We start from the raw sequence: 15,954 nt of genomic DNA on the forward strand, positions 1-15,954 counted from the left end.
TTAATTTGTTTTGCCCAAAAGCGATATAATCTTAAAATGATTTAGATAAATTTAAAATTAAATTACCACTATTTTATCTTCAAGATATGTACACTAAGGAAAAAAGTAATTAATTCAACAAAACGTTTAATTGCCAACAAAAGATATACTTAATATAATAATATTTGCTGTTAATGCAAGTGCAATAATGTTGATTGAATTATGTATTTATATTGCAATACCATATATTGTTGTATTGAATATATCTTTTGTTAGCAGCTCGCAACAAAAAAGTTTTGTTGAACCAATTACTTTTTTTCTCAGTGTATGTAAATGTAAGTTATTACATCTTTATCTACGTAATTTCAAAAAAGTTAAGCGCAATACCGATCTTGGATATTATTTAAAATTGTTCTGCACAGAAAACAAATGCATCTTTATTGTAAACAGAAATGTGAAATATCGATTACATAAGTTTAATTTCAGCCAATTCTATATCAAATGTCGTGATTTCTTCAGTTTTCGTGACGATTCCAGATGGCAAAGCACTCGTGCGTTCGTTCACGTGTCCGTGAGTATAACTGCTCCAGAAAAAAGATAGGTAAAAACTAAAGGAACCGTACATTAGTGGTTCTCATTATACGGCGTCACGAAAGGTAACTGTATGGCCGTAAAAATCAACGTAGCAACAGGAAATTTCAGACATTATGTATTTACCACGAACGAAAGTTTACAGGTTAAGAACCAGAACAAATATGATGTGTCCTGAAACTTGTGTCTCAATTTTAAAAGAGAGATTTTTTGAATTTTAAATTTCAAAGTGTCGGAACACTATAGTCGGAAAACTAAATAACTTCACGGCACTATATTAATTTATACTTTAAATTTACACTTTAAATGAATTTTATATAAATCTTATTTTAAAATTTTTAGTATTAAATAAACAAAAAGCGCAATACAAGAATCAATTTTGCAAAAAGAATTTATAAAGAAATTATTTCTTTGCATAAATAAAAAATAATTTGGGAAAAAGTTAATTTTTTACAATAGAATTAACTATAGTTAGTTTTCATCTATTGTACAATTAATTTTTAATAAATTGTTTATAACAGTTAATTGCAAAATTGATTTTTGCAATTTGCTTTTTATATCAAAAATTTATGATTTAGTTCCATTTCTAATTGTTAAATTTTTGGTCAACATTGTTTGTGTAATGGTTTAGCATGGATTTTACAGGTTAATAAATTTAGAATCCGGATATACTGTTTTAATTAAAAAAATGTCTCCAATTATCAAAATCTATTACACAAATTGAAATTGGTATTTGAAATATTCTGTATAATCCACAATAATTTCAAAAATAATCGACTATAAAATTAATTATAAAATTTACATTTACACCTGTAATTTCACAAACCGCTGAAAATTGACTTTCACTTTCTCGATTGCTGTTCGCAAGTTTGTGCAATATAACATATGTGTAACCGATTCCCGGCTGCGATCGATTAATTTTTACGCGAGCACGTAAGCATAGGATAAAAGAAGGATTAACGATGTAGCACCGGTCGATAGACAAACTTTGAACCGGAACAATCAACCCACGGAGGTCGGATCGCTTTCAAACGTTCGCAAAACGTTCGCTAAACTGCTTGCCTGTCGTGATGGTTCAACCGGTCGCGCGCGAGGAAGAAAACATAAATAGATGTTGACCGTTTAAAGCAACCAGAGACAGTCGCGTGCCGTTTCGTGAACCTGGACGTATCACGGATAGCCACCGACCAACACGTTAGCCGAACGCATAGATTCATCTTAAACGTTAGGACATAGAGAACTCGTGAATTTCCTTGTCGTGCAAATAAATTGGAAAAGAGCTAATGCACACCGAAGAAAATGAGCGCCATATTGTAGCACTTAAAGATGTTCCGGCTGTATAATATCAGTCAAAATAAGGTTATCAGACGTCCTCATTTTCCGAGGACAATCCCCGGATCGAACTTTGTGTCCCTGAAGTGCTTCTGGTTTTTTCTAAATATCCTCTAGAATTTGTATTTTGTGTCTGTTTAAATGGTTTTTTTTTTTTTTTTTATTATTGGTAGAGGAAGGATAACACTACAACTTATTATAACTTTCTTACAAAACACATAATGTGAACTAATCTCATAAATCAAGACTTGAAAGCAGAAAATGTTCAAACTGTATTAATCATATAATGAATAAACTTCTCCATTGAATTGCAACCAATTTGCAAAAAGTTGGAATCCACGCAGACAGAACGATTTCTTTGAATTTTTTTTTCTTAATTTGTTGGATTTATTTATTTTATTTTATTCAAACATTATAATTATACAAAATATTATCTTTATTGACTAAAAAAGTAGTAATAAATTAAACAGAATTATTAATGAATAATTAAATAATCGTATTTATTTTAATGGACAGTTTTAAAATAAACGATTTTATTGAACTATTCCAAAACATATATGTCATCGCATTATGTCATTGTTTTTAATAAATTTTAAATCTAAAGAAATCTTTCCGTGCAGATAAGATAAGACTCACACTTTTGAAAAATGTAATCAAAACTTAAGAAAAATAAAAGTTGCAATTTTTATGTGTAATAATTTAAAGAATGGCCAACATTAAAAAGTAACTTTAAACGAGTTAAATAGGTTCAAATAAAATTTTGCACGAATATTTAGTAAAGTTTTACTTTCTCATCAAATTTGCTAATAAATACTACAAAATGCGATTTTATAATACTTATTTGTAACATAAGAATCAAAGATAAACAAAAAATTAAACAAATAAGAGATTGCACTGAAATTTTGTACAGATATTCAGACGTAATAATCATCTATTAAATTTTATATTAATGTTTGAAGATGTAATATATACAACTGTAGACATATCAAGGATTTTTCGAAAAAGAGAAATCAATTCTGTAATCATATAAATGGCAATTTCATTAATAAATTGCTTTCTTGAATATCTTAGAACTTAAAATGTTTTTTCGTTTTTGATTTTAAATGAGAATATAAGTTTTGTAATTTTTTTCTGAAAGAAGAATATGGAAAATACAGGTATTAAAAACAAAATATATAGTTCCTTGATATTGCTATCTTGTTGCTATCTTGTTATTATTTTTACGTATAATATTCATGATCAGTTTTCTAGGAAAAAAAAGTATTTTTGAAAAATACAACTTTCTCAAAGAATTCAGAAATGAAAGATATAGAAAGGCTTTCTATATGCTAAACATTCTTAAATATTATTAAAACGTCATATCAAATTAATATTAAATTTAAAAAAGGAGGAATAAAGCAAAGAAGATTATTCAATAAGATTAAAGAACCTAAAGAATAAAAAAGAATATTTCTTATAAAAATAAAAAATTTTTCAGAGTATTAAATAAAGTTGTATTTTTAATTAAAAATAAATTAATTGCTTTTATGAGGATTTAAGACCTTTAAACACCGCTAGGTACGCCCATACATTCATCCTTAATTATTACATATTTGTTTTATTTTAAATCCCTTTGCAACGTAATCATCTTCAAGCATCTTATAACACATGTCGCTGACGGATTGTTTATTTTCTTTCCAATTTAATTGAAAATTGTAAGGCAAAAATTCAAACATTTGTTATTTATATTCGTGGGACGCAGGGAGACTGGTTTTGCGCCAGCAATACCCTAATCTTCTTCGTTACGCAAGTAGACGTAACGAAGGAATAGAATAATCTCGCGAGTGTGTTTACGGTCGCCGAACAATATTACGACAGCCGTGCAAGACGGCAGCATTCGAGATGTCCGGTTTCCAAGGGAGAGGAGGAATGAGAACCAGTAAAGTGGGACAAGTTCTCGAGGATGAGGTCAGACGACGTCTCTTCGGACATGTGACGGGATAAATTATGAGAGAAAGAGAGAGAAAGAGAAATGATCAATCGATTCTTACAACTTATGGGTATGTTATTCTTTTCGCCGCATTTTCATAAAATCGAATATTAGAATGTCATTAGAATGCGACGATACATTATGCATATTGCGGTGGCTTGTTAAATAAGCAACAGTCGGGGCGCACGAGCGTTCGAAGGAAAAAGAGAACCATGATATAAATGTTCATTTCGAGTTAAATGTTTAGGAATAATTATAATTAGGGTGATACGACGAAATGTGTATATCACGTTTTAACATTCGTTACGCTTGCATTATTCGGCACGTCGTAGATACGAGCGCGAAAATATTTTCGTAAATTAGAATGCTGCGTCTCATGATTCACTGTGCGCTTATGATTCAGCAACGAAGAATAAACGCGTTTGTTTCGTGGTACGATCATCTTAAAGAGACACTTTATCGGGCATGCAAGCATAGGATGGAAATTAAGAATTAAAAGTTTTTACGTTTAGTAAACTGATTTACTGCTGACGAGAAACGAGGAAAGAAGTCTTTTTTTATGTAATGAAGAATGACAATGTGTAGTACGATTCATTTTTATTTATATATGCATCATGTCATTTACGGAGATCGATATGACAAATATACTTTATCCGCGAGAGAATAGTCGCTCGATAATTGTTACTAGAATACATATTCTAATGAATAATCGTTATTTTTTCTTAGGATGAGTTATGACAACAATATAATCAATGTATATTAAATATATTCGTAATATAATTTTTATTTATTACTTTCTCAGTTTTTTAACTTTACGTTGTATAATTATATTAGTTGTTCAACTTTCTATAGATATTGGTATAATTAAACTGGCTGCAATTATGTTTTTGATCAAGTCTGCGATTATTATATATACTAAACGTTTTGTTAAAATCCTGTCCTATTCAAATTAATGGCCGCTATAAACATCGTTATAAAAGTTGAAATCCGTTAATGCCAAGAAATAAAAATTAGGTAATTAAAGTTTTGAAATAAATTCATTGCTATACATAAAATCTGCGAAATATTCATTTTTTGTCAAGACATTAATGTAATGTAAAAATGAAGGTCGCCAAGACCGATATATCATTTTGCCTTTGGATTTCTTAAACAAAGGTAAAAATAAAACTTTGAAAACATGAATACAAACTAAAGCTATCTTCTATCAGATGATATAACCATTTCTATACTAAAATAATGATTCTAATTACAGCCAGTGTCCTAATTACTGCCGCTCTTTTCAATTGCAATACTCGAATAAAACCTATAAGAGCATTATGTATTAAAAATGTTCTGATGTTAAACTAACACTCTCATATAAACATAAACATAATAATATAATACAGTCGATATGTCCTACATTTATGAAATAATTAAAGAAATTATGAAAATATAGACTCCATCATTTTCTAATTAAAATTCTAGCAAAACTATGTTTTAAAAGTACAAAGAAACGTGATATTTTTACTCTTTTACATCTACTAAAACAATTATATGATAATGCTTAAATGATATTTTTGATAAAATAAACATAAAAAAGTAATCGATTACTTTTTTTACTTTAATTTATTCAAATGTCAGCATTAGGGACAATCATTTAAGGTTTACTACTGGCAATAAATAGGACTCGTTATATGTATTAATATTTATACGTACCAATTACTGGCACCTTCAAGGTGCCATCACTATATAAAGGTAGCAATAAATGGTACATTTAATGGCCAATATTGGGTACACAGACGATAAATAGAAAGGTATATGCGGCAGTGATAGGGAAGGAGACAGTAATCAGGACATTGATTGGCAATAATAGTTTCAATATTGATGTTCTTATTTTTTATTATATTAATTAAATATCGATCGAATTTTCAAACTTTTTGTTCTTATATTATGTGTATATTAAGGTTTTCACTGAAATAATAATTAAAAAGAATGTTATACATTTAAAAAATTAAAATAAACGAAATAAGCATATCAGCTGACACAAATGTCTTTAAAGCAGCAGTAATTGGGACAGTATCTCTCTTATCGTTTAGAATTTTGCAGTAATTAAGTTCTTTGGTTTTAAGATAAGCAAAAAATGAGCACCTGACAGAATCACCTCAAAATCGACATCACATGGAGAAAATTTTATAGTAAAAATTAATATTGCAAATAGTAAACGCGGACAAAGAAAATAATAATAAAGATTTTTATTATAGTTTTAAAATTACGATATTATAGTATTCACACTACTTGTGGTATAATTATCTGAAAGTTCTTTTTATAGTCCGTAACTATACTATCATCGTACATAGCAATTTTTATTATAAAATTTACCGTCAAATTTTTTTCGTGTATATAATGCTTACATTTTCCTCTTCCTTTCCTTTAACATAAGTTATATATAACATTGTATATACAAAACACAAGTTAATGTATATAATAATTTTTACAAGTTTTTATTTCAATAAAACATTTTTATCGATTTATACAAATGCTCCGCAACACCCAACGTATACGTAACGCAACATAAAAAAATTAGGTTACTAATATATAGTTTTATCTTATAATTCTGTGCTTTTATTCTATACAGTTTTCACTATTTTATAATCTGTCTTATCAACAAATGTGACAGTTTATTCCAATTTTATGTTTAAAGCTAAATTGTGAAAAAAATGAGAAAAAAAAAATGTAAATAAAACAGTTTTAGAACATTACAAATGTGAAAAATTATCTGATGTTATGATAATGTACTCACTATTGTTTAAATTATGTAATTTGCGAGAGAAAGTATAAATTTTATTTTTGCTTTTGAATAGCTTTTAACATTTCATAGAAAATTTGTAAAAACAATTTATAAATATATTAATTTTTACTTCTTTAATTATGTAAATAGATCATATTTTTTATCAGCATTAACAAAACATAAATGAATTAATTAAGTAAATAATTAATTTTCAAGAAATAAAGGAGAGTCGTTTTAGAGATCTATGTCGATATTATCAACTTTTCTCTAATAAATGTAGAAATGCAGACACATATATGTACACTGAGAAAAAAAGTTGTTAATTTAATTAAATTTTCCAACTTAATTAAAATTTTTCAATTCAACTATTTATGTATTTCAGTCAAATATATAAATAGTTAAAGTATTGAAGTTCAAATATTTTATGTATTTAAGTTTAATGCGTAAATACTTTATCTGAAGAAATTTAATCAAGTTAAAAAATTTAGTCAAATTAATAATTTTTTTCTCCGTGTATATTTTATTATTTAAAATTCCGAAAACAAATAGTTCTTTAAAAGCATTTAGAAAATTACATTACCTAAGACTCTATTTCTATTATTGATGTACTGCAAGCCTAATGTAAAACATATTACGTTATTATTAAAGAACCCTCTTCTCCGACAACGATCCGATCTGAGTAAGTCTGATCGTCAACCGTTGACCTACTTAGCGTCTGACCAGTAAAACTGTTTTAACGCGCTCCGCGCACCAATCGAAAAGCCAGCCCTGAGATGAGAGATAACCGAGTGCGGCCTTGACATTCATACGATAACTCGGGCGATTTATCAGACGTACAAATATATCTAAGAGTCTTTATGGGAAGGTGCCGTTTGGCATTTAATTTGAAGCCTAGCGTGTCAAATATTCGTATATTGATCAATAACATGATATCACGATATTAAAGTGTAATGATAAACGATATTAATAAATAACCTGATAAATACAATCGTGATGAAACAAAAGTTGCGACATAACGTATGCCCGGAAAGATATAAGTGATAACAGTATCTGATTGGCGCTACCGATTCTGTCGGTTTAATTTTTGGAAATAAAAATAGATTTATGTGCGTAAAAACAAATTTCAAATAGGACCTTTAATTCTTATTAAATGTTCTTTAATAAATATTTAAAAGAATTTTTTTTTTTTTTTTTTTTTTTCCCAAAACTTTTAATTCAACACTAAGTATTTTAATATCAATTAATTCTTACTAAGTGAAAAAACTATTTGATAATAGCTGTCAAGTGTTGAGTGAAATAACATTAATTAATAATTTAAAATATTCAAATATAATTTCACTTTCTTAAAGTTTAGCAAGTATAACTAAACTTAATAATATTTATTTAAATCATTATTAATATTTAATATTAAAAACAAAATTAAAACACATTATTATATTTTTGTAAAAGTAAAATTATTTTTGGTTACATTAACCAAATATTTAATTAAAGTATAAGCTCTTATAAGGTCAACCAACTGGCAAAGTTTTATTCAATGTTCTGATAAATCACAACGTTTCGACCATCCTTTTGGTCCTTGTTAAGTGATAATTAGAGTGAGGTAGAATCAATCGCTTATTTTGTATCGCTTGTTACACAGTTGAATTCCAGTGCAATACTAATTTACAAACAAGAAAAGAAAAGAAGAAAACATAGAAACATAGAAGAAAAAGGGAAATAGCAGAAATGTTTTTCATAAAAAAAAACAGTTGCTTCCATCAATCTGCAAAAAGATACCGACAATTTAAATCCTATTTACGATAGAATAATTAAAGTGGTGTAACAGTCGAAACTTGCATATCTCTCAACTTGTTTTCCACCGATGTCTTTGCTATTGTTGTTCTCTCCTTCGTGCTCAGTCTAAATTTCACCGTTGTAGCGGTAAGATGTACACTCCCTTGGCTATACTCATTTGACGACGTTTTGCACGTAAGTTTGTTACTATACGGAGAGAATTTTCTCTTAAAAATTACCCTTAATCGTGGTAATTGTGAGACAACGTAAACCTTGAAGAATTTTATTATACTTTTAATAAAATTTAGCAAAGTTTTAATAAATTTTCTTAAAAGTATAGTAAAGTTTTCTAAAATGTTAATAACATTTGGCAGAGTTTAAAAAAATTTTGTTACATGTATAGTAAAATTCTTCGAGGTTCACATTTACCACAATTTTCAGGGTAATTTTTAAAATAAAAATTCCTTCCATGTATAATAATTATTCTTAAATTCAATCTTGTCAATTTTAATTTCACCCTACTGTTCTCCAAGGTATGTTTCTCTTTTCTTTTCTTATCTGTAAATTAGCGTTGAACTAGAACTCAACTCATATTATCCTACTCAACATTTGACAATTGTTACCAAACTCATTTTTCTCTGCGGATGTCACAAAACCGACTCGCGAAAAGTTTCGAGCGAAAGACTTCGTCGCAAGCGTAACTTTCACTATTTAAAACCGAGGCCTAGTACGGTTACATCACTCTTCATTAGTCCCGCTGGGTTCTATATTTGCCCATATAATTGTTTCTTAATTGCTTGATAATTGGTGTTTCACATAAACGATGAGGCAAAATGAGATCGCATGTTGCGGGGACGCGCACGTGGCCTAGTACTATGAGAACCGGGTGTGCGAGAATACCACGCTACGCGAGTGAACACCGCCCGCAGAAGTTCACGTTCCTGCTGTCATTAACGTGACGAACGGATCAACCTTTCGCCGCACGCGCGCGGAGTATGTGTATATTATTTCGAACGGGCGGCGTGGGCGCGACATGCTCTCCCGCGCGGCGAGCTCTCCGCCTTTCCGCAAAATTTTCGGCGCGCACGATTAATCCATCATCCGACGGGAGGATCCACCGCGACGACAGAAGTGCGCGTGACTTAAACGTGTCAAAGTCAACCCCGAGTCTCGCTCGCTGACTGTGACCATTTGCTACTGAATTCTGTTTGTGTTTTTAACATCCGCGTTTCAAAGGGTTGCGTTCGATTGCCGTTTACGTGACATTGCGGAAAGCTTCTCCTCCGTATCGCTGGTGAGAGAGAACTGCGGGAGAACGAGAGAACGGATGAAAGATGTGGACTAAGATAAAAGGCCTAGCCTTGAACCGAGGTTCCTATGCGATCGTCATCGTTGACTATTATTCCAGCGCGCCGTTAGTAGGAGCCGCATTACGTTTTATATTACGCAGCTCCGCCGTTGAGGCGCACGATGAATGGCAAAGTTACGCAATAGTCCCGTAAACGATTGTTTTATTATGGAAATTGCTTGATCTACATCCAGTTCGGCGGATGTAAAAAAAAATCATCTTTAGGAGAAGTTTGAAAAGCTTTCGACTTTCCAAAGAGATATCGCACGGCTGTTATCTCTGTGTCGGCTTACCGGCGATCAAAGCTCGATAAACTCGAGAATTTAAAGGTCCTAACAGTAAAAAAGTAAACGAGTTTGATTCCGTGGATGCCTTGGGAATTGCAGAATTTGCAAAATGTTTGTAAAATATAGCTGTCAGCCGAAATCAGTATATCGCAACGCGCATAAAATCGCCGATCGGGATCAATTGAGTCGCCAACGCGATAGATATATTTCCGCACTGAGATTTCTCTTCTAATCAAATATGTCGCACTGATAGAAAAGATTACTTGATTTAAATAAATATGTTAGTACTATTTAAAAAACTTTATATCAAACAAGTGAGTATTATTTATATATTTCCAATGATATTGAATATTACTTGTTTAAAATAAATATTATCGGTTTGATATAAAATAGTTATTTGAATAGTACCAATAATTTATTTAAAATACTCAAAAAAATGATCTTGCAACTTCAACAAAAATTATATGTGTGTAAAATCTATCTGAAATAGATAAATAATTAGCAAATACTGTGATATGTATGTGTATTGCACTTAATCCATCGAGCTGATAGAAGCAGAATTTTCAATTTCTATACGTGACATCCAAAATTTTAACTAATACAAAAATTAGATATACATTTTGATTGGATATCAAGAAATCTGTCTATATCAGCAAAAAATTTTTTTGGATGAAGAAATAATCTTTTCTATTAGTGTGCGGATGATCAATAATTGCAATTATTAAATATTGAGAAAAAATTGTTGCTCTGACTAATTTTTTTAATTTGATTTAAATTTCTTCAGTTTGCATATTTGTATAGAAAAAGATTACCAATAATAATATACTGTTTTGTTTTTTTGGATGATATTCTTTAAATAAAAGTTAAAAATAAATTTTTAAAAATATATATAAACTAGAAACTGTCTTTTAACGTTCAGTATAATTTTTAAAATACTCTTTCATATTTTGTAACAATTAATGTTTTCGCAATATAATCGAAGATAAACGTTTAAGAAATTGACATAAACAATAATAACAAAATTCAGATCCTGCAGTGGAAGAATTAATTATAAAAAATTATGTAAGTTAAATAATAAAATTAGTGAATTAAATAATGAAATATATTTTTATATGTTAAGGAACAAAATTTATACAATAAAAAAACTAGATTTGAATATTCAATAAAAGCAATATAAAGATTTAAAAATATAAATAAATAATTTATTTAAATTAAAATTATATTATGAAAAGAACAGATCACACGACTGTTTTTAGTAGAGGAAAGGCACAAAATTTGGAACATCATTTTGTCTTTGGACTATACTTCTTAAACATCTCAAAAAAAAAAGTGAAAACATGAACATAAACTAGAAAGTGTTCTTCTTTTAAATGTTATAATTTTTGTAATACTGTTTCATATTTTTTTAATTTCAACATATCGAAAAGAGCATCTAACAAAATGTGTGGAACCTGTATATGATCAAAAAGTTAACATTTATACAAATCATTCATTATACAAGTTATTTATACGAAGTATTTACAAGTCAATGTATGTAAGAATTTCTAGAAGCCTTTCACTGACGTAAAACGATTGTCTTGTCGATTATCCCAAATCTTATGCTGTTTCGCAAGACACCATGTAGCGTCACTATGTATAAAGGTTATTAGATTAAATTAGATTCATTTTAATAAATCTTCTTATAAAAAAAAGCCATGAATATATAAACTGTGAGTTTTTAATTATTTAATTATTTAAATAGATTCTCTTTTTATCAGTATTCGTACAGTGCAATGTTTAAATTTTATTTAGATTTCACGAAAACGTCTTAATTAACGCACACACACAGTGACTTTATGTTTAAAACTGTACTGCGAGATAAATATAAAAGAAAAGAGTATAAACTAAACAATTTTAAGAAGTTACAAACATGTAAAGTTATGATAATATTATCAATAATGTATTTACTATTATTGAAAGCATGAAACATGCAAGAGAATATCGTGCAAATATAATTCTCATTTTGACGAAATTTGTTTTTAGCAGATTTTACATAGAAAGCAACATAAATAATAAACTGTGAGTTTCTACTTTTTTAATTATCTAAGCAGATCATGTTTTTAATAGTTACAGTGTAGTATTTAGTTTTCAAAAAATAAGGGATCAGTGCCACCTCAAGAGTACATTCTTCTGTAAAATTGTCAAAAAATCTTTTATTACATATTTTGATTGTTTCAAGAATACACTGTCAAAATTTCAGAAAAAAATTCAAAAAATTAACGATTCTACGATCAAAAGTCGCTCAAAGCGCAGGTTATTATTAAGAATTATTAAGAGATGAAGATAAATTATTAAAGCGCTGTTTAGGAAGGAACACTCAAAACAACAATGAGACTCACTTTACGAACCAGAAATTGCTGATTAAAGGTGAATAATTTAATTATCATTATTTTATTTTGAAAAAACTTTAAATGCGTTTTTTTCGAAACGTTTTTTAGGCGGTTGACATGATTTCGAGAAAACTAATCAAATCGATTGATTAAAAAAATTCTTGCGGCGTTGTATTCGTAGATTGACTCGCTATCACCTAAACTAGAATAAACCGGTTTCACTAAAGATAAAATTTTTTATCCAACTTTTTTGAGTGAAAAAAAAACTTTTTTTGCATCTTTTTCTAAAAATACGTGTCAACTCGCGAATTTTCCAAACTTTTCAATAATTCTAGTTTACGATAGCCACCCAAATAAACTTTAAGAAAAAATTTGGTTTTTTATTTGAGGCTATTGGTTCCTGAGATATCGTGTCAACCATTTGATCATCTCATTTTTCCAACGCTGCGCCTCTCAGCTAATTTCTTGGAATTTTGGAGTAAAACGTTGCTGTAAAAAATTTTTTTCATATCTTGACCTGTGTATTAATAAGTGTGTGAAAAATTAGAATCGATATGTCATAGTGTTCTTGAAAAAAAATTCCAAAAAAGATCATACTTTTAGCGCGGTTACATCCTGGTATTAGCTCCTTCCTCTATTTAAGCTAACTTCAGTTGAACTTCAGAATCTTCTCTGAAGTTCAAGTAATTATGCATTTAACTGAAATACCTGAATATTTGTGTGTGTGCGTTTGTGTGTATGTGTACGTGTGTATGTGTGTGTAAACTGAAGAAATATAATCAAGTTGGAAAATTCATCCAAGTTAATTAACTTTTTTCTCAGCGTATCAACAACTCTTTCTAAACTGTATTTTACTGTGAATAGTAGTACTTGAGTGTTTTATTGTAAACACTAGTACTGGAGTATTTTATTGAAAATACTAGTATGCGAGAAACTGTATTTGACGCGAGTGAGTTTCGCCGCCCGGCGGTGAACGGAAGTACCGAGACGACGACGAGAGAAGCGGACGACAAGGGAATCGAGAGCAGCCCAGTGATTCTTAACTGTCAAGTCAATTGACACCTGTACCTTTGATCTCGGCGATGTGCGCGTCGTACTCGCTTCTGCTGCGCACGTGCTCGATTCTCGTGGCGACATTCTGGAAGCTCTGACTGCGATACTCGGCGTACCACTCCGAGGCCGGCCGTTCGTCCGGGCCCAACTGTTGAACTCGGGGACTGCTCGATCTCCTCTGGGACAGACTCTCTTCCGACGGGAACCTCGTGAAAGAGGTGATCGAGCTGGATTTGCTGCCGTGGCTCTGCACGCCGTGGCTGTGGCTCTGATAGGCCGAATCCTCGAGGATGTGCTCCTCGCTGGGGGTCCTGCTCGCCTCCGTCAAGGCACGTTGCTGAAGAACGGTGGTGTCGCCGTTGCTCGAGCTGATCGCACGTACGCTCTTTCTCACGGTGATCTTCTCAAACTTCACGACCTTGGCGCCGTTCAGCTCGCCCTCCTCCACCAAACGCTCGAAGCTCTCCTCGAACGAAGAATCGCTCGCCCTGGAGGACGGTCGCCGATGCGTCGGCGACCGGAAGGACAACCGGCGCGCGTCCGGGTCTTCCTGGAGGTCCTCGGCGCTGGGACTACGTCCGGCCGACCAGACCTGTTCGAAAAAGCTCACCCGGTCCCGCAGCCGGCTACCACGTGGCGTTCTCGGGCCGCCGCCACCGTCGGCGCCGCCGCCGCCGGGGCTGTCTACCCTCGGTGGGGTCGGACTACCGCCACCGGGTGGTGTCGTCCGCGACATACTCCTTTTTACTTCCCTCTACTCCATCGTTTACTTCTCGCGCGAGAAATCGCCAGCCGGCACGTCTCGCTCATCGAGTCCGCACGTCCAGCCTGGGTCCCCTTCCTTCCCCTTTTCTCGTCCTAACTCTATACACCAGAGAAACTCCCCAACACCTGTTCTCCCGACACCACACCCCATACACTGGGCTGCGTATGCCGCATTCGCGTCCACCTGCTCTGTTTTTCAATGATCTGTCAGGCGTGTGCGAGCAGTTAGAGACGCGCGCCTATACGCCCGGCCGTCCCGTCAGTCAAATCGGCAGACTGCAACCCTGCCTGCGGTGTGTACTTCCGGCTGATTTTCTGTCAGCACCCATGACAGCGTAGTGCGCACCTCGCACGTATACCTCGCGTCGGTGGCGCGCGCATGGAATGTACGTATAAGGAATGTACGCGGTACATGGCCGTGCGCGACGGGCGCCGGTTCGATACTACCGGCCCGTCGAGGCCTCCTTCTTCGTCGATCTCCTCCACCTCGTACCACCGCCATTCCCACTTGCCCGCCGACGATGACGCGACGCGACGCGACACGGGACAACGCGGGCGACGCCGGGTACCGAAGTCGAAACCTTCGGCCACGCGAACGGACGTCCCTTCCAAGGTGGGACTCCCCCTGGGCCAGAGGAACGGTCCCGAAGGCCCTTTTACTTTTAACCGTTTCGCTTAGCCTCCTTATGCTGTCTTTATTGCGGCCCTTGGCACCGCAACGGTCTACCTGCGATGCCAGCCGGCAGGTCGACTAGCTCGTCGACCGTCTCCTCAGCTGCTGCCTCTCTCACGAGGGGAAACTCCGGACTCGAATTAATCGATGATTATACGGTTATGAAACTGGATTGCGTTGTGGCATGTATGATTTGGTGTAAAGTACAGATTCTATACGGAGAGAATTTTCTCTTAAAATTTATCCTCAAAATCTAGTAATGTAGGATAATGTGTAATCTAGAAAAATTTTATTATACTTTTTAGTAAAATTTAATATACTTTTAGTAAATTTTACTAAAAAGTATAATAAAATTCCTCGAGGCCACACATTGTCCTACAATTATCAAATTTTGAGGGTAAGTTTTAAGAGAAAACTCCCTCCGTGTATACACACTTTCAGATTTAATTATGTAAAGATAGAAATTAAGACAAAGTAAAATCGCGATGCTGCTTTATTACAATTTTATTTCTTTCAATTTAATTTTATTAATGACAAGCCAGTGAATCGTTCAAACATAAATTTGTTTTGATTGGAGTTGCTTTTTTGACTTTATTAGAACGTAAGATTTTAGGATATGTTCAATTACGTAAGGGTCCTAATAAGGTTGGAGTAGGGGGGATTATGCAGCCTTTTAGGGATGCAATTAAATTATGCAAATAAATTATTTTTAATGGAAATACATTACTAGTAAGGATTTTCACTTCTAATCGAGTTTCCGTTAAAAAAATTATTACATTTGGTGAATTTGTTGCATATAAAATAAAATCTTCCCATATTCTGTATCTAAATAATCAGTTTCATAGCTATTATTCAAAGAAAGACTTTTACGTATTTTGTACATCAAAGAGGTTCTTATTCTCTATAATACTGGGAATAAGAAACTCTAAAAATAGAAATAGAGATAAGGCAGAATCAACGCTTTGTTACAAGTTTATTATTTAAATGCGGCTTTCAATCTAATTTTAACAACAGATCGATGAACCCTTTGGTTCTATATTGTAGAATT

General features: G+C 32.5%; 1 protein-coding gene across 13 annotated transcripts in view; it reads right to left on the reverse strand.

Moving 5' to 3' along the window:
* Positions 1-15,954, reverse strand: part of LOC105833865 (nesprin-1) — a 138,787-nt gene that overhangs the window by 108,009 nt on the left and 14,824 nt on the right. For 9 of the 13 annotated variants that reach the window (XM_036290846.1, XM_036290842.1, XM_036290841.1 and 6 more), the window contains exon 1: positions 13,484-14,952. The exons of 1 other annotated variant lie outside the window; for it this stretch is intronic. In XM_036290846.1, the coding sequence (XP_036146739.1) occupies positions 13,484-14,204 (721 nt within the window). In that variant the 5' untranslated portion in view covers positions 14,205-14,952. Of the gene's footprint in view, positions 1-13,483; positions 14,970-15,954 lie in introns of those variants that run through there. 3 more of the 13 variants (XM_012675921.3, XM_036290849.1, XM_012675923.3) reach the window with 3 other exon arrangements.

Source organism: Monomorium pharaonis, chromosome 8, assembly GCF_013373865.1.
Source record: "Monomorium pharaonis isolate MP-MQ-018 chromosome 8, ASM1337386v2, whole genome shotgun sequence".
NCBI lineage: Eukaryota > Metazoa > Arthropoda > Insecta > Hymenoptera > Formicidae > Monomorium > Monomorium pharaonis.